Source organism: Pseudopipra pipra, chromosome 19 (genome assembly GCF_036250125.1).
Source record: "Pseudopipra pipra isolate bDixPip1 chromosome 19, bDixPip1.hap1, whole genome shotgun sequence".
In the NCBI taxonomy this organism is placed as follows: Eukaryota; Metazoa; Chordata; class Aves; order Passeriformes; family Pipridae; genus Pseudopipra; species Pseudopipra pipra.
In genome coordinates this window covers 12,058,406-12,079,061 of record NC_087567.1, presented here as the reverse complement: position 1 = coordinate 12,079,061, position 20,656 = coordinate 12,058,406, and the positions used below count along the sequence as shown (strand labels likewise).

General features: G+C 51.5%; 1 protein-coding gene across 3 annotated transcripts in view; it reads left to right on the top strand.

Annotated features, from left to right (window-relative positions):
* Positions 1 to 20,656, top strand: part of RNF213 (ring finger protein 213) — a 48,294-nt gene that overhangs the window by 1,526 nt on the left and 26,112 nt on the right. For 2 of the 3 annotated variants that reach the window (XM_064676223.1, XM_064676221.1), the window contains exons 2-27: positions 569 to 704; positions 2,456 to 2,769; positions 3,234 to 3,866; positions 4,413 to 4,600; positions 5,242 to 5,400; positions 5,667 to 5,857; positions 6,052 to 6,329; positions 7,423 to 7,676; positions 8,303 to 8,491; positions 8,785 to 8,983; positions 9,648 to 9,700; positions 9,950 to 10,103; positions 10,580 to 10,732; positions 11,344 to 11,442; positions 12,138 to 12,260; positions 12,689 to 12,869; positions 13,418 to 13,591; positions 13,836 to 13,994; positions 14,278 to 14,888; positions 15,171 to 15,336; positions 15,924 to 16,141; positions 16,685 to 16,825; positions 16,977 to 17,138; positions 17,624 to 18,764; positions 19,705 to 19,898; positions 20,284 to 20,436. In XM_064676223.1, the coding sequence (XP_064532293.1) occupies positions 596 to 704; positions 2,456 to 2,769; positions 3,234 to 3,866; positions 4,413 to 4,600; positions 5,242 to 5,400; positions 5,667 to 5,857; positions 6,052 to 6,329; positions 7,423 to 7,676; positions 8,303 to 8,491; positions 8,785 to 8,983; positions 9,648 to 9,700; positions 9,950 to 10,103; positions 10,580 to 10,732; positions 11,344 to 11,442; positions 12,138 to 12,260; positions 12,689 to 12,869; positions 13,418 to 13,591; positions 13,836 to 13,994; positions 14,278 to 14,888; positions 15,171 to 15,336; positions 15,924 to 16,141; positions 16,685 to 16,825; positions 16,977 to 17,138; positions 17,624 to 18,764; positions 19,705 to 19,898; positions 20,284 to 20,436 (6,396 nt within the window). In that variant the 5' untranslated portion in view covers positions 569 to 595. Of the gene's footprint in view, positions 1 to 49; positions 340 to 568; positions 705 to 2,455; positions 2,770 to 3,233; positions 3,867 to 4,412; positions 4,601 to 5,241; positions 5,401 to 5,666; positions 5,858 to 6,051; positions 6,330 to 7,422; positions 7,677 to 8,302; positions 8,492 to 8,784; positions 8,984 to 9,647; positions 9,701 to 9,949; positions 10,104 to 10,579; positions 10,733 to 11,343; positions 11,443 to 12,137; positions 12,261 to 12,688; positions 12,870 to 13,417; positions 13,592 to 13,835; positions 13,995 to 14,277; positions 14,889 to 15,170; positions 15,337 to 15,923; positions 16,142 to 16,684; positions 16,826 to 16,976; positions 17,139 to 17,623; positions 18,765 to 19,704; positions 19,899 to 20,283; positions 20,437 to 20,656 lie in introns of those variants that run through there. The other variant, XM_064676222.1, reaches the window with a different exon arrangement.

Sequence of the window (20,656 nt, the reverse complement as noted above, 5' to 3'; positions counted from 1 at the left end):
CTCGTTTGCATACAGGCCCCGCCCAGGAGGCAGCTCTGCCCCGGGCGGGGCTCGGGCTGGGACCGCGACCGGGACCCCCGACCCTGCCCAGCCTGGAACCCCCGACCGGGACCCCCGACCCTGGCCAGCCCGGGAGACACGGCTCCGGCTGCCCGACCCTGCCCGGAGGGACCCGGCTCCCGACGCTGCCCGCGGGGACCCGACCGAGCCCAGCCCAGGGGGAGACGGTTCCTGCTGCCCGACCCCCGACCCTGCCCGGGGGAACCGGACCGAGCCCAGCCCGGCGGGAGCAGCCCCGCGCAGGGCTCCGGGCAGGGCGGGGAGCGCGGTGTGACCCAGGTCCGTTCGTTGCACGAGGCCTCAGCGCAGGGGGAGCTGCTGTTTGTACTTAGTTATTTTTAATGCGTCTGTGGTTCCCACCCCCCCACGCTCTCCGGTGTCACAGGTTGTTTCCAGATGATAAAACGGAGCCAGGCTGAGGGTGATGTGACAAAGTTCCATTATCACACTTTAATGTCGGTATCTCTCTCTCTGCCCTGTCCCCTTCTCTCCCCTCGTGGCTCCCAAGGTCCCCGCAGGGCCTGCGACCAGGAACATGCAGTGCCAAGTGTGTCACTTCGCTTCTGGGGATGGTCCGCCCGGTCCTTGCAGCAAGTGTGGGGCCAGGCTGGCTCCCGGCGCCGTCCCTGGGGACCAGGACCCAGGTAGGAGGTGTGGGTGAGCTGGGGCTGCACAGTGACCAGAGGCTGACGGTGTCCTGGTGCTTTTCATCCCTGCTGCCTGGGTGGCTCCGGGCTCTGCTCTGCCCAGGGCATTACACAGCTCTCATCCCAAACTCTCATCCCGAACTCCCCTTGCGTTCCTGACCAGAGACAGTTTTTCTCACTTTGCAGTGACTGTTAGGGGACAGAGAAGTGAGTCAGCTGCTGGCACATGCTACACACAGCCTCCACACACAGGTGTCCAGTGTTGAACTAATTTCTGTTTTGCCAATGACTGGGACTGGTTTTTGTGTTACAAAGACTGGTTGAGTCCCTCTTGAACCAGAGTATCCTACTTGCATCTTGTTGTTATGTTTAGAACCCACTAATTCTGCCTTTCTGAACAGTGACAGAATTAAGTACACAGCACTGTTATGGTGGGGAAAATATTTCCTAATCCTTTATTTGTTTAAGGCAGAATGTCCTGGGCCACCAGAATGGCTTTTGGTTTGTTGATAGGAAGAAGTGGTATCTTAAGAGTGCAGCGCTGATAGGACAGTTCTTGGCAAACCCCTCTGCAGTCCAGCGTGGCAGGGTGACAAACCTGGGGTCTCCAGCTCTGAAATGCTGTAGGAAGGACATCAAAAGCAGCTGAGATTCAAAGCTTTTGCACTCATAACTGGGGTAGAGGCTGTGCAGAGGAGCCTGTGGAACCCCTGCAGAAGGCAGAGATCTGCTCTGCTGCCTGACTTGACCCTGAGCTGCATTTTCACAGGTTTTTTAAGGACTAGATAAAATTATGAAGATAAAAAGGGAGTTTCCCCTGCCTTCCTGGAAAGGACTCAGCTGTGTGGGAGTGGTCACACAGCCAGCCCAGAAGGCTGTGACAGCTGAGAGGAGCCAGTGTCCTGTCACTGCTCATCCTGGGGGTCTGTGAGTGCTGGACAGGCAATGTGTCCAGAGGAGATACAGGGTTGGAGCAGGACCTCAGTGCTGTGGTTCCCTAATTATTCTGCTGCTGGCAGGGCCTTGGGGCGGGGGCAGGAGGCTGTGCAGGGGGAGTGGTGGCACTGCTGGTGGGAGCTGTGGAACAGGGAGCAACAAAACAGCTCCTCTGTGTTCCTGTCCTGACTTTGGCTGGGACAGAGTTAGTTTTCTTCCAAGGAGCTGCTACAGAGCTGTGTTTGGGTTCAGGATGAGAATCCTGCTGATAACACCCTGCTGGCTCTGCTGCTGCTGAGTGGTGCTTACACTAAGCCAAGGACTTCTCAGCCTCTCACACTGCCTGGCCAGCAAGGGGCTTGGGGCTCGAGAAGCTGGGAGGGGGCACAGCCAGGACAGGCGACCCCAATGCCCAAAGGGATGTTCCAGACCACAGGACATTGTGCTGAAGAAAAAACTGGGGGGATTTGGCTGGGGGGGTGAGAGCCACTGCTCAGGGACTGTCTGGGCATCAGTCAGTGGGTGGTGAGCAACCACCCTGTGCATCACTTGCTATATTCTCTAGTTATTATTATAATTTTCCTTTCCTTTTCTCTCCTATTAAACTGTCTTTCTAAACTGAACCCATGAGTGTTACTTTTTTTTTTATTTTTCTCCCCCATCCATGGGCTTGGAGCAACTTGGTCTAGTAGGTGTCCCTGCCTGTGGCAGGGGTTAGAACAAGATGAGCTTTAAGGTCCCTTCCAGCCCATTCTGTGACCCCACTGGGGGGTGAGTCTCTAGTTTAACAATGAACTTTGCTCCCACTGCAGAGAGAAGAGAGGTGCAGCTCCCTCCAGTCCCTGATGCAGGATCAGAGGTGAAGGGAGAAGGTGCTGCCAGACCTTCTTCCACCACTGAAAAAAAGGAGGCAGAGGGAGAATTGCTGATGGATAATGCAAGGGCTCTGATCAACCCCTCAGACACCACACCTGAATGCTCTGCAGGTGGGGCTCCTCCCCCTGCTGAAACACAGGAGGGGGAAGAGGGATCCTCGCTGCTGGAGGATGTGACAGCTCCAAGTGACAGCTCACAGCCCACGGCTCAGTGTGGGGCTGGTGACTCTGCTGGGACATCACAGAGGAAGGTGAGGCTCTTGGTCGGTGCTGAGGAGCAGCTGTGACTTGTTGCTCTCCTCTCTGGGGCTGGGCTGCATCCTGCAGGTCCCTGTGGCCACGCCGGGGAGCTGCTGCCCGGGTTCCTCCAGGGAGCTGTGCTGTGTTTGCTGACGTTGCTGTGCTGGGCCTGCAGCTCCCCCAGCACTGCCTGTGCTGCTGGGGAAACAGCACACAGTTCACTGCAGCACTGCCCCGTGCTCCTGCTGAGCAGGGCTTGAATATTAAAACTGCAGAATTCCCGGGAGTTATTAGCATTTCACAAGCTGGTCTTGTCCCTCCTCTTCCTGGTCGCTCTCTGTTTACCCAGTGTTGCAGGAAGATGTCAGCACTTGCTGCAGTGGAGGAAGTGACAAAGAATTTCTCTTTGACAATGAATAAACAGACATTGTGGTGTTTGTTTCTGTTTTTTTTTTTTTTTTTTTTTTTTTAATAGAAAAAGAAGAGGAATAAAGTAAAGAAATGTCCTTCTAGCTCCGGGGAACAGGACTCTCTGCCACCTCTAAGCACAGCCCCAGCTCAAACCACAGAATTGCCTGATACATGTGTTTTTCCACAAGAAATCCAACCCCCCGGCAGTGAGGCAGCAAAACCCGGGGCTGATGTACTTGCTGGTGCCAGTGGAGGCACAGCTGAAGGCGATGGGGCGTTGGCTCACCCGGGGAAGGAACCTGCCAGCCTGGAAGCAGATGTGCTGACCCCACCAAAGCAGAGCAGCACCGCCAGCGAGGCTGCCCCAGCTCCCAGCTCTGCAGCCCCAAGGGACAGTCTGGGGGATGGAAGAACCACAGAGCACGGAGAAACCATCAGGGCTAACGTGGAACAGGGCAGTCGTGCCCCTGGCCAGCTTCCAGAAACCAGAGCAGGTTCCCAGTCCCAGGGCAGCAGTAAGAACGTGGCCTCAGCAGGGCAGGGAGCAAGTGCTGCCCCTGGGCTGCCTCCTGCCCAGGAGCCCAAGAGGAAACCGGACACAAAGTCCTCACCTGTGGCCCAGAGCCCACAGGCCGGGAAGAACAAACAGGACCCCAGGCAGAAAGGGAACACTGGCAAGGTGGGAGAGAACTCTCCGGTGAGTATTCCATGGAGTTGGGCCAAGCTTCCCTTTCCAGCTGGGACTCGTCTGTGCTGTCAGTGGAGCTGAGGAGCACGAGCCCAGGGACATGGGGAGCACTATGGGGGGTTCTCGTTGCAGCCCTGCTCTCCTGGGTGTTAATGCCAGCCCTGCTCTCACTGAGGGGTCGCTCAGTTGCCCCCGGGAGCTGGGAGGTGTCTCCTCTCCAGGGGGCACTCGGATCTCCTCAGGAAAGGGGATCCTTGTCCTTTGTGGGTGTCTGTGCTCTGCTCACACACAGGCTCACGTCACTTTCTTTATGCCCCATCCTCTGGCACCTGGGGCTCACTGGCCTGACTGCTTGGCAGTGTGTTGGGGTTGGATTCCTCTTCCGCTGTGTACTGTTTTCCTTAACCAGCAGTTTCCTTCAGTGGGGGATCAGTGTTTCCAGAAGGATGAAGCTGGTGGTGTGCTGTGAGTGCTGGGTATCCCCACCTGGCTGAGCAGGTGTTGCACTTCCAGGGTCTCCTGTTTCACTGGGCATTGTCTGTCTCTCTGCTGCAGAATGAAAACACAAAGCAGAAAAATAAGAGCACAAGTAAGGAAATGCCTCAAGTGAGTGAGAAGAGCAGTCCCACCAAGGGAGCTGAGGCTGCCAGAAAGGATGGTGCTGGTGCTGCAGCTGCAGCAGACACTTGCAAGAACAAAAAGGAGCAAAGCAACCAGAAACGTGTGGAAAAGATTAAGGAAAGGTGAGAACAGCCCCGCTGCTCCCCAGCATTCTTCACTGACAGGAGTTGCTGTGAGGAGGACTGGAGGACTCCAGACTGAGGTGGGGGACTGAGGTACTGGGGTTAGGTGTACCTTGGATGTGTGGAGATAGAATTGCCTTAAAACTGAGGTGAAGTGCTCGTGCACAAGAGAGCCAGTGTTCAGTGGGAGCTGCAGCACAGGTGATGTGGCACAGGTGGGTAATGTGGCACAGGTGGGTAATGTGGCACAGGTGGTCCTTGAACCTGCTCGAGCATCTGATGAATAAAAACAAGATCACCCTCTTCTTTCTTGCTCTTATGAGCAGCACGTGCTTCACACACATTACTCTTTAGATTAATGGTGTGAAGAGGGTTTTTAATGTGTGTGAGCTGGAGGAGGGAGAAAGCTCAGCCATTCCAGGTGGCTCTGCTGGGCCTTTAGGAGCCCGTGTTTCCTTTCTGCACTGGGCTTTGCACTAGGCCTGCTCTAACACCAATCTGAGCGACCTGCTGCCAGAAATTATGAGTCTTGCAGCCAGTCAGCTGGTGGCTCAGATCTGATTTGTGGTTTATAATGATTTGTGCAATTAAAAGAAGAAAAAGAGAATTCTTTCTGTTTCCCTTCTGATCCTTTCTTGCAGCCCCGTGAGCCGTGAGGGGGGTGTTACAGTGTATTTCCATGCAATATTATCCAAAGACTTTGGACTGAACCCCGAGGCCCATAAAGTGTTCATCAGAGCTGAGGGTGTTTCTCCCTATGCAAAGTGGAAGGAAAACATCTGTGAGATGACCTGCACCAAGTGAGTACCTCGAGGCACACAGGCACAGGAGAGCTTTGGAGAACAGGATCAGTGTGGTGCCTCAAGGCTGGGGCTTTGTGTCCGTGGGTGGGTGTTGCTACAGAGGGTTTCACAGTGTAAACTGTTATAAAAAAAATGTTATAAAACTGTTCTCATGAAGGAATAATCACCATTCTGATTAAAAATGGAGTGATGCATGGAAAAGGAAGTCTGTAGGTCAGCTGACATGTCCTGTGCCTGCCTTTGCTGTGTTTTTTGTTTCCTAGGAATCTAGGAGAGCATGGATACCTCATTGAAGGCACTGTAACCCTCACGAAAGAGATCCTGGATAAATGCATTCCTTACAAGTACTGGGTGACCTGTGACAATGGGCAGTACGAGTTCATTTACAAGCCTCCAGTAGATAAACATGTGAATCGCTGCTTGTTGATAAAAAGCATCTGGCTCAACAATGGAGGTGAGCCTGGACCTGCACTTTGGGTGATCCATGGTCTGATTTGGGATGATTTGTGATGTCACATGGACCAGCACTCCTGTTAGATGGCCCTGCCTGCAGCTGGAAGCTTAATGGGCCAGTGGGGGTATTTCTGTGGGCAGCTTGAAGGGTGATGTGATTTCAATGACTGTTTTCCTGTTGTGTTGCTGTTCTAGAGTGGCACCAGTACGATGACATCGTGTGTGCAAGGCCTTCTAGGTTTAAAAAACTTTGGGATGCATTTTTTGATAAAAACAAAGAAGTGGTGGAAGGGAAGAAAATAGCTGCCAATGTTATGTTAGAAAATATCTTCAGCATTCTTGACACCTGGAGTCCTGAAAACGTGAGGAACTTCCTCTTCCAGCTGAGACAGTTTTATGAAGTTACAGCAGCCCAACTGGTGCACGATGGCCGGGCAATGCGATGGGAAGCACTAAACTTTGGCAGGGAGCAGGTAATACTTCTCTTCCACAGGGGCTGGAAACCAGACATCAGTTACTAAACCCAGACTTTCAAATGTGCTATTGGCCTTGCTGGGTTAATCTTGCTTTTCCAGTCAAAGTTCAGGTACAGAACCAGCAGGGATCCTGCTGGGGTGACTGGCACTATCTGCCTTGGGGACTTCAGTGACACCTGTGCAGTTCCAGGTGTGGTTCTGACATCCCACGTGGGTCAGTGCAGAGCTGGGACGTGGTGACTTCCTACTTGAGTGGGTTTTGTGTTTGGGTATTAATTTCCTAAGTCTGGCCTGTTAGTTTTGCTGCCAGTCACTCTGTCACCAACTTCTCTGCACTTGTCTCTGATTCCAAACCTGCCTGGTCTTTGGGAGAAGCTCCCCCTGATCCTGTTCTAAGCAGTGATGCCAACAGGGCTTCTGGAGTGCAAAATGTCTTACTTGACATAATTGGGAAATATGGCAGAAATGCCACATTGTCTTCTTTGGAGCTTCAGAGCAGTGTCAGGGCTGCTCCTTTTTAACTCTGCAGGCTCCCTGCTCCTGGTGACAAGGGAGAGGCCACGAGCTGGCACAGCTGCCCAGCTCAGCAGAGCGGGTGTTCCGTGTCGCTGCTGGTTCTCAGAAGGGTGATTTTGGTGTCACCAAACACCATGGCACTGTGGACCCCTGGAATGTGGTTCCAGAGTAGCTTTTGGGGTCTGTGGGTAAGGACAGAAGCCTCTCTCCCTTTGCTGACTCCCAACAAAGTCTGAGTCCATCTGGAGGCTGCTCGTGGGATGTGATGGTGACTGAAGGCAGTGTTGGGTGTAAAACTGCTCAGCTCATGGTTCCCTTCCCCTGCCCTGGTCCCTTGGCACTCCCCAGCTTGCTGGGTGTGGAGAAGGGAACCAGTAGCTGAGTGATGGGAGCAGTGGGGCACCAAACTGTCACAGATACTGGGGGGCCACACCTGGTGCTCTGGGGGTGGTCAGGGCCACCCTGGGCTGTCCAGGGCTGTCCCGTGGCCTCACTGTAACAGGCAGAGGAAAAGGGCTTCAGAAGAAGAAGACTAATGCTGTGGTTGGTTTGTTTCTTCCTTTCTTTATCCCAGGTGAATGATGTGCTGATAAATTATATGAAGAAAATACCTGTTCCTTCCGTTGCTCCAGAAGCATCACAGGGGGTCATCAACAGCAAACTGGCTCTGGGACTCACCATCCTCATGGTAGTTGAGGATTTTTTACTTCCAGCATCTAAAGATGACCTGGCTAGCCTGTGTAGCCTCTTGTGCTTGGACAAGGTGTCACAACAAGCTGTACAGGATGAGATTGATCACATCAAAAAGGCTTTTGAAGGAGTTGTCTGGTAAGTGCTCCACGTACCCAGTACCTGACTGGGCTGGTTTTGCTGCCAGCATGGCACCCTTTGATAGAACAGTCAGGAATCCAGCCCTGTCCTGCCAGAGAATCAGGAAAAAAAGTTACATTTGAGGGTATCTTTGGAGGTCTCAGTTCTAGCCTCCTGCTTGAAGCAGGGCTAACATCCAGGCAGTGGGGTTCTGAAAAACTCCAGGGATAAAGGATACCCAACCTCTCGGGGGCCCTCTCACAGCCACATACCTCTCTTGTTATTTTTCCTTTTGTAGTATTTCAGCCCAGCCAAGAAGGCCAAGAATTGTCCCCAGAGTGCCTGGCTCTGTGTGGGTGTCACAGGGCTGGGTGGGGTTGTGGGGAAACTGTAGATGAAGAGCTGGGATTTCTCAGGGCTCAGGTAGTGGGGTCTGTGCAGAGAGATTCGGGAACGTTACAGCTCTTAAACCTTTAGTGTGCACTCCCCAGTGAAGACAAGGTGGAGCTACAATAACCTTCAGAGGTTGATTGAGGGTGCACAGGGAGGTTGAGATGCAGCCCCCAACCCCACAGATGTTCTCCTGGCCTGGATAAAGCTGTTCTTTCACTCACTGTGTTTGTTTGGGTATTTTTGTTTTTTAGCTTGAAGGTTTTACTGGCAAGTTTCTGCCACAGATGCATTGAAGGTGGAGTAGATCAGTGGGTGTGGATCCTTCCCCTTCTGCATTCCTTTGCTGCTCCTGTGCAGCAGGAGCACTTTCCAGTGGAGGAAGATGTCTGGGCAGGGCTGGAAGGGCTTTCATTTGCTGAAACAAGGAAGAAGCGAGATCCGTGAGTTTTCCAGAATTCCTGGTTATGCCCAGTGTTATACCCAGTGCCTTGGTGCTGTACTTGTGATGCCTGTTGTGCAGAGTCTGAGCAAGACCTGGAGTTTATTTTCCTTGAGTGCCTCTGCCCAGTGGTTTGGCTCTGCCTCTGCCATTGCTGGGCCTCAGGGACTTCACTGATGCTCAGCTGCAGTGAAAAGAGCACAGGAGTGAGAGTGAGAGTCCTCTGTGGGCTGAACGAGCTCTTGGCCATTTGTACCCTGGGCTCTTGAAGATTTTGTTTTGTCTTTTCTCCAGAGCGACTCTGCTGCAACTAATGGAGGAAAAGAAGTACCTGCTGGACCTTGATCCCACACTGGTGAGGTCCTGGCTCTGTGTGCTGCCCCTGAGGAGCCTGGCTGAGTTCATAAGAGATTTCCCCAGGGATTTGTTGGTTACTCTGCAAGGTGTTTTCTACAGATTAGAGGACGTTGACCTTTCCTGGAGTAACACTGAGGTTTGTCTTCTGGCAGCTTTACCCAGCTCTGGGATAAAGACTCAGACTGGGCTCTTGGGTGACTTGTAGCAGAACTGACCATCACTGGGGGGGTTGGTAGCAGGTCACAGCACAAAGAGCTTCAAATTTAGCTAAAAGCAAAAGTAATTGCTCTGAAGTCAGACACTCCTAAGAGGAGACTTGAGGGTATATCTGCAGCAAAGAGTGTTGTTGGCCTGGATGAGAGAAGGGTGTGCTTGGCTGGATTTGTTTTTTGTCAATGAGGGCAAATATTTTAGTCCTGAGCTCCTCAGACATGTACCTGAAACTGGTTTTTTGCGGAGGGGAGGTTGGGCAAAGGGACTGCTGGTTTTGGGAGATTTTCCTGCTGTTGTGAAGACACCTGTGTTTGTGTGAGGACAGCAGGAATAGAATGTTGCAACTAATAATAAGTTTTAAACCCCTAGATTGTAAGAAGTGCAGGTTTGGTTTGTACAAATAAAAGCCACCCATGTGTTGGCCCCGACATCCAGTAAATAAATTTTTCAATGTTATGGTAAAAAATTAAAGCATTAGAGAAGACATGGAAGAACAGGGAATTCCCTCTCACACAGCATCCTCTCAGCTAATGAGAAACCAGTCTGTAAGATTTCTTTCACAGTTTAATATTTCTGTCTTTCCATAGTTAGAGAATCTTCTGAAGACAGTGCTGTGTGCCTTGGATGAGCCAGCAGCCAGGTAACTGCACCTTTGTGGGAGCACTGTCCTTCATCTGCTCGAGGGTTGGGGCCATGCTGTAGCTTGAATGTGTGCCTTGAAATCTGTGTGAATAAAAGAATCCTGGGTTTCTATCCCACTTCTTAAATCCATCTGAGGGAGGGATGGTTAGCTGCCACTGTTGAATTTGGTAGAGTTTTTCTTTTTTTTTATGTTTTCTTTTTTCTCTGAGCAGAAAATTGAATTGTTCCTCTGTATTCCTGCCCTCAGAGCTCTGGAGGGTCGCTCTTGGCAGTCCTGCCTGACCTGCTGCATCAAGCTGCACACGAGGCTCTGCAAGTCCACGAGGGATGGGAGGTGGTTCTCCATTCCTGCCACTGCTGCCATGCTGATTGCCAAGGTGGCCAAACTTCAGCCCACAGCAGTGAGTACCAAGGAACCACTCTTGGCTTGATGGGAGCAAGATATCCAGAAATATCACAGATATGGTACAACAGATTGGGTTTAGATCAGATCCATTCTCAGTTTGGAGAACTTGCCACTCTAACCAAGATTGTGGTACTTTCAGAAAGTTGTGAAATCACCTCATGATTTTTGTTCTTATCAGAAAATCAGGTCAAATGCTCAGGTTGGATGTCATAAGCTTTATGTCTGGTTTTTGTAAACATATGTTGTCTTTATTTCCTGGAACAAGCATTCTTAGGCCCAAGCTCTCTGTAAGCATTGCCTTTTCCCAGCCTCCCTCTGTTCTTTATTCAAGCAGTGGTGGCTCTGTTGCTGGGCACTTTTGTGCTTTGGATACCTTTAGGCCTTCTTTTTAGAAGTATTGATTTAAATCATGTGTTGCTCTCCTGCTTGAACTGTTCTGGTTTGTTGTCTCCTCCTGTGTGTGTGTGGCAGGTTCCAAGAGAGGCTGTGCAGGAAAGTCCAGTGGGAGAAATGTTCCGAGGAGCTCTGAGAGACACTCGGACCTGGTTCAGAAACACTCTGAGAGAGAGGCTACTGAAAGAGTCCCTGGAGCATGTGATGTTCTCTGTCCCTTGGGAACTTCGGGTTTGTCATCTTCTGATAATGTTTTACTGCAGCTTAACCATAAAGTCCTGAGTCTGATGGCTCCTTGCTGGGAACTGCAGCTGCTGTGGCTGGATGAGGAGTGAGATGGGGATGGGCAGTGTTGGAAACACTGCTGGGCTGAGAAGCAAAGGGCTGGAATTGGTGCTGCTCAGCTCACCTTGGTTCTCCTTTTTCTCAGCTGTTTCCAGAGGTGTTTCTGGGGTGAGGAGCTGCCCCTGGTTGGTGTTGTCCTGCTCCCTGTGTGTCCCACTGGTTGTCCTTCAGGCCTCCCAGCAGGGAGAGCTCAGAGCAGCCCCTGGCAGTCTGACCTGCTGCTCCCAGCCCTCCCTGGGACAGTTTCCAGCAGCGAGGTGGAAGTGGTTCCTCCAAAGTCTCCTTTAGTAACTGAGACATTTACACTCTTTGGGCTTAAAAGCTGCCTTTTGCAGCTCTGGGGCTGCCCCTTTGCTTCTGGATGCAAAAATCTGGAGGGACTACAGACTGTCTGAGGAGTGTGGGGCCTCTCTTCCCCATCGTTCTTTTAATTTCTTTCTCTGACTGTTAAATCTCAGCATTCAGTGGTTTGGGGGTTGTTTGTTTCTCCCCTGCAGGCCTGGAGTGGGTTTATGAAGATCAGCTTTCCAGATGAGGAGTTCACCAAGACATGGAAGAAGACTTTACTTGAAGATCTGAGGAAAAGAATCCAGGAGGTAGGGGAGGCTCCAGGCAGTCACAGCTGGTGGTTCAGAGGGAATGGACCATCTTCTGCTGTGCTTGGAGAAGGAGCACATGGAAACAGGGTGGCTTGGATTGTAAAAATTGCCATTACTGTTATAAACTGTGTTCTGGAGGCTCAAAAAAGGGCCATGACAATGTACCACTCTGACCTTGGTGTCAGGGTTTCTGCCTGGCTGCAGGGCTGGAATGATGCCCTGGTGCTTCAAAGGAAATGGCACATTTTGAGCAATTACCATCTCTGTAGTTTTAAGAACCAGGGGATGAAAAGTGAACACCTAAGGGCTCAGAGAAGCAAAGCTGGTGCTTTTCTCCTCGTTGTGCAGAAGTGGTGCTGTTCAGGCTCCCAAATGCACAGCCACATGTGTAAGTCCCTTCTAAACTGACCCTGTGTGTCTCCTCATCTCTTCTTTAAGCTGTTAATTCCCATGGTGGAACCAGGAAACAAATATTTCCTGCTAAAAGCTTGGCTTGGAGAGATGAATATTAAATAAAGATGGATATTAAATAATCTCTTCCAGGCCCTGAGAAATGGGGTCATGTGTGGCCCCACTGGAAAACTTGCACTTTTTAACCTAGTTCCTTTTACTGCCTCCATAGCAGCACTCCATCTCAGAAGAAACACTTTTTGGAAACTAAGATGATAAGAAATCTTCTTTCTGCCCTCTAGGAGCCTCCAGTGAACCAAATCCTGGTGTTCTGCTGTCAGAAACATCAGTTCACACAGCTGGACTCTTCCATCGAGCGCTGCTTCCAGGACTGTGCCACAGAGGCTGTAACTGCAGCCTGCCAGGTACTGCCTCTGCCCTGGGAGGGGAAGGGACAGGTAGGAAGGAAAAGTAGGAAAGGAAAGGTAGGAGAAAGAGAAGTTGAATTTCCCATTGCACAGAAATCCTGTTGGTGGCACAGGGATGTGCCTGGTGGTGGGAGGAGCGTTGGATGTTGCTTGGGTTGCTGTGGATTGTTTAAGTCTGTTAAACCAACAACAAAAAGCACTGACAAGAAATCAGGAGATGAGTATCCACTGCCAAAGGGTCCGTGAGGGAGACTTGTGATGCGTTTCCATCGGGAGTTCTGGTGTCAGTCGTGTCACACAGCTCTTTTGAGACGCCTCAGTGCTGGAGGTGGGACTCCTTGGCGTCAGTGCCCAGTTTTGAGATGCAGGCACAGCGTGATCCCAAACCCTCGTTCATCCCTGCCCTCTCCTGTGTGCCTTGGCAGACAGAGAGCAACCTCCTGGAGAAGATCTCTGCCTACAGCCTGGACAGGTTCAGCCAGCTCGTGTCAACCATCATCGTGGAGTCCTGGCCCCTCAGGAGGGAGCAGTCTGAGGGCAATTTTGATACGATTCTGCACCACCTGCTAACGTGGCCTGACACCAAACAGATCTTCAGCTTTAGTGGTATGTCTGTGGTTAGATTTACAGCTCTGAGGAGCTGTTCTCTGCCTCGCTGCTGCCACAGTGCAGGGCAGCAAACAGAGAAACTGTCCTGCTCTTGTTTTATTGCTCTTCTCCAAATCTGAGGTATTCAGCCTGCTTTTGGAGAGGAAAGGCCAAGGAAGAGGGAGCCAGTATTCCTCTTGTGCTAATCCACTGCAGCTGCCTCAGGATTTGTAGAGCAGAACTTCTTTCTCTGAGAGGTTCTCCCAAGTTGTTGCCACAGGAAAATACCCAAGTGTTGGCCACGTGAATGGATCCAAGTGGCTTGTGTTTGCTCACAGGGCTTGGGTGTGGGTTCTGCATGGGAGGTTTCCAAGTTGCTGTCCTGAGATCCTGGTTTTCTGTTCAGAAAGACATGAGGGGTTGGAAGGTGGAGTCCACAGGCTCTTGGGCAGGGATTCAATAGGAGATTGTCTCTCTGTACCATGACATGGAATAGTTGCTGGTTCTGCCTGGATTTTTGGGAAGCAGGGCTGATCTAGCTTTGACCTGCTTTGTTTCTGGAACAGGAAGAAACAGAAACCTCATAGAAAAACTCACAGATAAAGCCAAGGACATCATGCACACAGCAGACTTTGTGTTTGAGAGTGTCACTGATGACATCCAGAAAGGCTGCATCCTTGTGAAACATCTGGAAGAGGTTTTCCAGCACGAGGAACAGTTCATCTGTATTTGGGAGACAAGTAAGAGATGTGTTGAAAAGTGGTGTGGTTGCCTTAGAGCATCACTGCAGTGATGGATGTCCTGCTCTGCTGATGCTCCAGGGATTAGGAATGTTGAGGAGGTGCTCCAGCAGTGCTGCCCTTTGGCCTTTACATGGAGCTCCCAGCCCCAGTTTGGGCTGTGACTCTGCAAATCCAAACCTGAGTCAGAGGTGCAGGGCATGGGAAGTTTCTGCCTTGTGACTGCAGGTGGGTTTTCTTTCAGAGCACCAGCAACAGCCACGTGAAACAAAGGAAGTACTCCTGAGAAGCCTGAAAGAACTGCTGCAGATGAGGCAAGAAGAGGTCACACTGCTCAGGAAAGATCAAAAAGCAGTAGGAACCTTCCTGAGCATGTGCAGGAAGGTGCAGGCATCTGTGAAAGGTAGAGTTCTGGGGGGGCAGTCTGACAGTGGCAACTCCAGAAAACATAATTTTCCTTGAAAATGCCTTGGCTTTTGCAAACAGGTTTGATTCTAAACCACAGTGAGGGTGAGGAGGGGTGGGGGAAGTAAACCCAGAGCACTGGGGGGATCAAGTGAGTGCTTGTGCATCAAATGACACTTACAGGGCCCCACCTGCCCAGTAGCATTTTGTGGCTTGGGGGGTTGGGTGGAGTGAGCTGGAGCCAGGCTGCACACCTGATCCCTGACCTGTCTCTCTTCAAGTGGATGTAGGTGAAGTGGAATCTCAACACTCGGAAGATCTTCGCTTAAAAAGACTAAATAAAGTGGTGAACGTGGGAAAGAGACCCCTGCAGACCTACTACAGCTTGGGGCCAGAGCTGAAGGAATTTGTCCAGAAAATGCACTCTTTTAAGGACAGCCTGGTCTTCCAGCAGTTCTGGGAGGAAGCAGCACAGGAGGCAGGAGACCAGTATGAGTATGAATGGCCAGAAGAAGAGGAGGAGGAGGAGGAGGAGGAGGATGCTGTGCCTGAATTGAACCTTGATGATGTTTTGACCAGCGTGATCCGCCCTTGCTTTACCAGCTATGAAACGCTGTATAATGATCTCAGATCGGGAAGTCTCACACTTTCTGCAGTTGATAGAATTTTTCAGGAATTCACAAATCATCCTGAAGATCTCAGAACGGAGCTAAACACCATCTGTGAGCTTCGACCTGGAGAAAGCAGGTCCTGGATCAACCAGCGAGTTCGGCAGATCCAGCAGTACCATGAAATGCATTTAACTTTTGATGCTGCAAAGATCATTGCCAATGTCAAAGAGAACTTAAACCTCTCTGGTGACTTCAGTATCCTGGAACACTTGCTGGATATAGTAAGTATCCCCTCCTTCAGGTCTGTACTACCAAGGTTTTGGCTAAATCTGAACCTTCCCACAAGTCTATTGTAGCTTGTCAAGAACAATTCCTTGTCCCAAAATGTTTATTTGGGGTAAAAATCAGGTGTTTAAAGTGCTTTTGTGTCATCATTTCTAAAAGAGACATGATATTCCTGTGTTGGGATGTGGCTTTGCAGAGGGCTTTTCTCTCCCTGCTGCAGAACCAGTGGCATTTCCCAATTCCAGACTGATTGTATGTTTGTACTGCTTGCTTTCTAGACAGAAAAGCTTGAGTCCTCCAAGACCCAAAAGCTGGATTCCATCAGCCCTGAGCTTGTGCAGGCCAAGACGTGGCTGCAGGGGATCACTGCGACCCGCCGTGGCTGCCTGAGGGAGCTGGCCCAGCAGAAGGACTTTGTCTGCTGGGTCAGGGAAGCACTGAAAGGTGTGTGCTGCTCACCCAGGAATTAGTCAGAGAGTACTGGAAGGGATGGCAGCTTGTGTGGGGGCAGAAGGAACAAGGAACACTCTATCCCTGACCCATCTGCTTTGTGCCTTCACTGCTTCTGGTGTTGATAGTTACAAACACCTCTCGTGGGTTTTGGTGTGGAATGTGCTAAAAAGTCCCTTTAAACGTGTCCTGCACTGCAGCTGGTGCAGCTCAGTGACCACCCTGCCCAGGGGCTGGGCTGGGCCTGGGGGGCTTCAGTAGTTGCTACTGCTCAGTTCAGACTGGTTGTTTGAGACAGTGGAACTGTGTCTGCCAGCTGAGTGTGCTGACTTGAACAGACCCCCCTGACCTGCACGGACACCCCCCACCCCAGGCACGGGTCCTGTCCCAGCTGGGGCTCTGCTGGTGGGGGAGAGCAGGGCCAGGGGGTCCTGAGGGTGGATGGATCACGGGGGAAGCTGCTGGCAGGATGGGGGGAGGATGTTCAAAGCATCCTTTCCGTGTTTCCTGTGGAAGGTGGGGGTGTGGGGTTGTGTTCAGGCTGCCTCGTTTGTTGTTCACTCGTGTTTGTCTCATTGAAGATATAAATGAGCTGAAGGTGTTCGTGGACTTGGCTTCCATCTCTGCTGGGGAGAATGACATGGATGTGGACCGTGTGGCCTGTTTCCATGACACTGTGCATGGCTACTCCTCCCTGCTCTATGAGCTTAGGCAAGAGTCAGGGTTTGAGGACTTCATGCGCTGCTTGGAGAAGCTGTGGAGAGCCCTGGACAGTGATGAGAATCTCCCCAAGAAACTGGTGAGTTCTGCTGGAGCAGGTCCTCTCTGCATCCTCCTGCCTTTCTGCCTTGGAAGTTTGACTGCATAGGGCAAATGGGGACATCACAGCAGTTCTTGTTATTGGAAGAGAAGTGTCTGATGTTTCTGTGCCACAGAAATTCACTGCAGCACGAACTGGTGTGGCAGAGGTTTCTCCAGAGCTCTGCTGGAGCTTTCCAGTGTGACCTGGGGTAGCTTTGCTCGTGCAAGAGTTTGATGGTGTGAAAGAGGGGAGGCAGATGGCTGGCAACTCTTACCCTTTGCAGCAGGGCCTGCCTCTCTAGCGAGAGGTGTTGGAGCACTGTGGGCTCTGTTCATCCCCATGGAGTGGGTAAGGAACAGCTGTGCAGACAGACCAGGCTGTGGCCAGTGCCCATTCCCCTTCCTTCCCCATCCTGAAAGTCTCGTGCCAGCCCAAGCTGTTTGTCCTGAACTGATGTATCTGTTGTAATCCTGGAAATGCTGCCAAGTCAGGGCAGTCAGGGCAGTGACTCCCCACTGCCCATCCCCATCCTCCCCACAGCGTGCCTCAGCCCAGCACCTGGAGTGGCTGAAGACAGTGAAGGAGAGCCATGGCTCTGTGGAGCTGTCCTCACTCTCCCTGGCAGCTGCCATCAACAGCAGAGGAGTCTATGTCCTGAGAGCACCAGCTGATGGCCAGAAGGTGAGGCAGCTCAGCTCCCCCTCCCCTCCTGCTCCCAGAAACCAGCTGGAGCTGCACACACAGCTCCTTTCTGGGGGCTCCTGCCCCTGAGTGCTCCCCTCGCTGGGCAGAGCCTCAGGCACATCCACACTAATGACTTCTGCCCTGGCAGGTCTCCTTGGACACTGTCCTGTGCTTCACCCTCCCGGGGAGCTCGGGGGAGGACGAGGCCTCACGGAAATACTCCCTGGCAGAGCTCTGTGAGCTGCAGAACAAACTGATGCTCATGTCAGCAAAGGGAGAGCAAGGCCTGGAGGTGGAGAGGTTCTCTGAGGTCAGATTCCAAACCCAGGGGGTTACTGATGGTGGGGCTGGGGCTGGATTTCCCCTTGAGTATCAGCTCTTAAGACTGATTGACAGCTGAGTTGCTGGGGATGGATGGTCACAGGCAGATGGGTGTTTCTGCCTCTTTGTTCCTTGCTAAGGTGGGACTAAGCTGGAGACCAAACAGTGGACTGGTACCCTTATTCTCTGGGTGCACTGGGGATGTTCCTGGCTGAGAGCATCTCTGCTTTTGTAGCAAGCTGGGGTTCCTTACTGGTTTCCTGGGGGTTCCTTACTGGTTTCCTGGGGGTTCCTTACTGGTTTCCTGGGGATACTGCTGTTAAAAAGTCACAGAGAATCTGTGGTTGCTGTACAAGGCCTGACAAACATCTGGACCAAAGTCTTTCTTTTCATTGGAAGTCTTTCCTGTGGTTTCATGGCTGGAACTTGGTAAACTAGCTTAGTGTTTTTTCTGTCTCCTCTGCCCTCACACAGGTCTTTTCCAATGTTCAGAGACTTGCACAGGCCTTTATAGACCTTTATTCAGCTGGGAACATGCTTTTCCGCTCCTGGCTTGCCCATGTGTACTGTTCACCCAGAAGAGAATCCTGTGTTCTTATCGACTTCTCCCTGGGCCCCATCCCGGTGCTGGAGGGGCAGGGGGATATGGCAGCTGTGCTCCCGGGCCTCTGCAAGACCATGGAGAGTTTCCTGGAGAGCTGGAAGAGCTTCATGTATGAGAAACGGTTCCAGCACTTCTACCTGAACTACTACACTGCAGAGCAGCTGGTGTACCTGTGCACGGAGCTGGGGCAGGGCACGCCCAGCCAGGCTGCCCTGACGATGCTTTCCTTCCTGAACCGCCACTGCACCGAGCGGGACGCGCTCGCAGCCGCCGGGAGGGAGCTGCCTCCCAGCTCAGGGAAGACTATTTCTGATTTGCAAGTGCTGCTGGGCGGGGAGAAGGACCTGACTGCCCAGCTGAAGTGCATCTGGGAGTGCTACATGAGCAACATGGGCTCCTTCCTCCCCAGCTGCCTGGACATCGACTCGCTGGGAGTGTGGCTGGGGGACCTGGCCGGCCGTGGCAGGGACTGTGTCACCCGGGAGTTCCCTCAGGACCTGCTGTGTGTGGGCCAGCCCAACCTCATCACCTGCCCTCGCTCCGAGGTGCTCAGCTCTGCACTGGCCATCTACATGAACAGCCCCGAGCAGCCCCTGCCCACCTTTGACGAGGTTCTCCTGTGCACCCCTCAGACCACCGCCGAGCAGGTGGGGCTGTTCCTCAGGAGGTGCCTCATTCCCTGCAGCAGAGGGGAGAAGATTTACACCATGCTGTACGCAGATGAGCTGAGCTACGATGTCAGCTGCAGAGCAGAGGAGCTGTTCCAGGACCTGCAGCGCTACAACAGCTCCTACCGCCTGGTCATCCTGTGCGACTGCGAGCGGGAGCACAGCTACATCCCCTCTGCCTTCAGCCAGTACAAAGTGCACATGATACCCCAGAGGCCACGGGCTGACATCCAGCAATACCTGCAGCACCACTACCGAGTGCCTCAGCCCTCGAGCTCGGCTGCTTCTGTGTTCAAGGGCAACATGTGTGTTGGGATTGTGTCCTCCAGAAGAGCTGGTGTGGGTAAGGTGTCACATGCAAAGTGGGGGCTGCTGAGAGTTGGAAAACAGGGTGGGGCTCACCTTGTCAGGTTTTGTGTCCAAGTGCTAAATATCTTAGTCAGAAAGAGCGCTTCAGACTCCACCCAGTGCAGTGGTGTGAAAACTGGATGTCACCTTGCCTTGTCCTGAGATGGGCACCTCTGGAGATGGGTCACCTTCTAACTGGCACCTGTTTTGTTCTGCTCACTTGGGTAATTAACATAAAACATAACTAATGCTGGGTGAGCTGAACCTGAGCTCCTGAGGGTAACACATGCCTGCAGGAAATGGGCTGTGAGGTGGGACAAGGGCTGCAAAGGCTGCCTGTGTTCCTGTGTGGGAAATGGTTGCTCAATGGCTCTTAATGCAAAAAGCTGGAGGGGGTATTAAGTAAAACTCCTTATCAGGCTGAAAAGCAAACAGAGGAAGGTGGTTTTCAAACAGGGATTGGCTGAATTGTGGAACCCAAGGCTTTACATAGGCTTAAAAAGTGATCAGGTACAGTCAGGAGAGAAACCTCCATCAGGGGCTGCTGATCATAAAGATGCTGTTTCTGCCATCAGAGCTCCTGAGCTGCAGACCTCTGAAAAAATACTGGACAGGACTCAGAGTTACAGCTGTGTTCTTACCCCGGTTTGACTTCAGAAACAAGGGCAGAATAGGTTCAAATCCTAATAAAGAGTAAAGCCTCTCTCAGTAATGGAAGCAAAACAAGCCATGTGGATAACACCAGCAGTGGCTTGGATTCCAGGCTCCAGCTGCTCAGACCAGGTTTAGGCTTTCTTCTGGAATGCCTTTTAGGAAGGTTCAGAGATTTCAGAGCATAGGGTACTTAAGCATTTTATTTCCTTCTTTCTATTATGGCTTTAGTATGATGTGTTCAATATCAATGGCTTTAATTCTTGTGGTGTTTTTTAAAACAGGGAAATCTCTCTATGTGAAGAGGCTACATGAGAGGCTGCAAGAAGAGCAGCCTGACTGTACAGAACTTCTGGAAACCATCAGACTAATTGAACCAGAAGTGGATGAAGATAAAGTGCTAAAATCTCTCCTGCCTTTTCTGAAGAAAGAACACCAGACAAAGCCCATGATATTCCATTTTGATATCACCTCCTCAGTAAGTACATCCCTCCCACAGCTGCCTTGTCCAAGAAGTCCTGTATGGATCCTTGCAGGAGTTGCTTCTTTAAAGCTCCTGTTTCTTAGTAAGCCATTTCTCAAGGATGTATATTCTAATTATTGTGTAACACAAATAACTCATTACCATCAAGGTGGTAATGGACTTAGAACAGTTCCTAGAGACTTAGAACAACTTCCTAGAGAAGCTGTAAAGTCTCATCCTTGGAGGTACTAAAAACCTGGCTGGGTGTGGCCCTGGGCAGCCTATTCTAGCTGAGCCTGCTTTGAGCAAAGAACCTTCCCACCCTCAACTGTCCTGTGATTCTGTGAGGTTGTGATTGGTAAATGAAGAGGAAATGCCTTTGTGTCTTTTCCTGTGATAGGTGCAGCGTGGAATTCCAGAGTTTCTCTTCAAGCTATTGGTTTTGCAGTACCTGACAGATAATAATGGCAACATGTGGCTGCGACAGAAGTGTCATCTGTATGTCATTGAAATCCTTGAGGTGTCCCCAGTGCCAAAGAAAGCAGCTACACCTGTATGTACACAGCAGTGCTCCATTTCTGGGGATTTCTCAGTCATTTTGCTCGTGGTTGTACATGGAGACTGTAACTGTAAACACAGCACAGGAATTCTCTGCTCCATTTGGGATGTGCTGTGTGTCATTACAAAGAGGTGTCCCTGGAGTTGTACAAAGTGAGACTAAAATCAGACAGTAAATTGGGCCTGTCATGAGTCCCTTGGGCTGGTGACTTCTG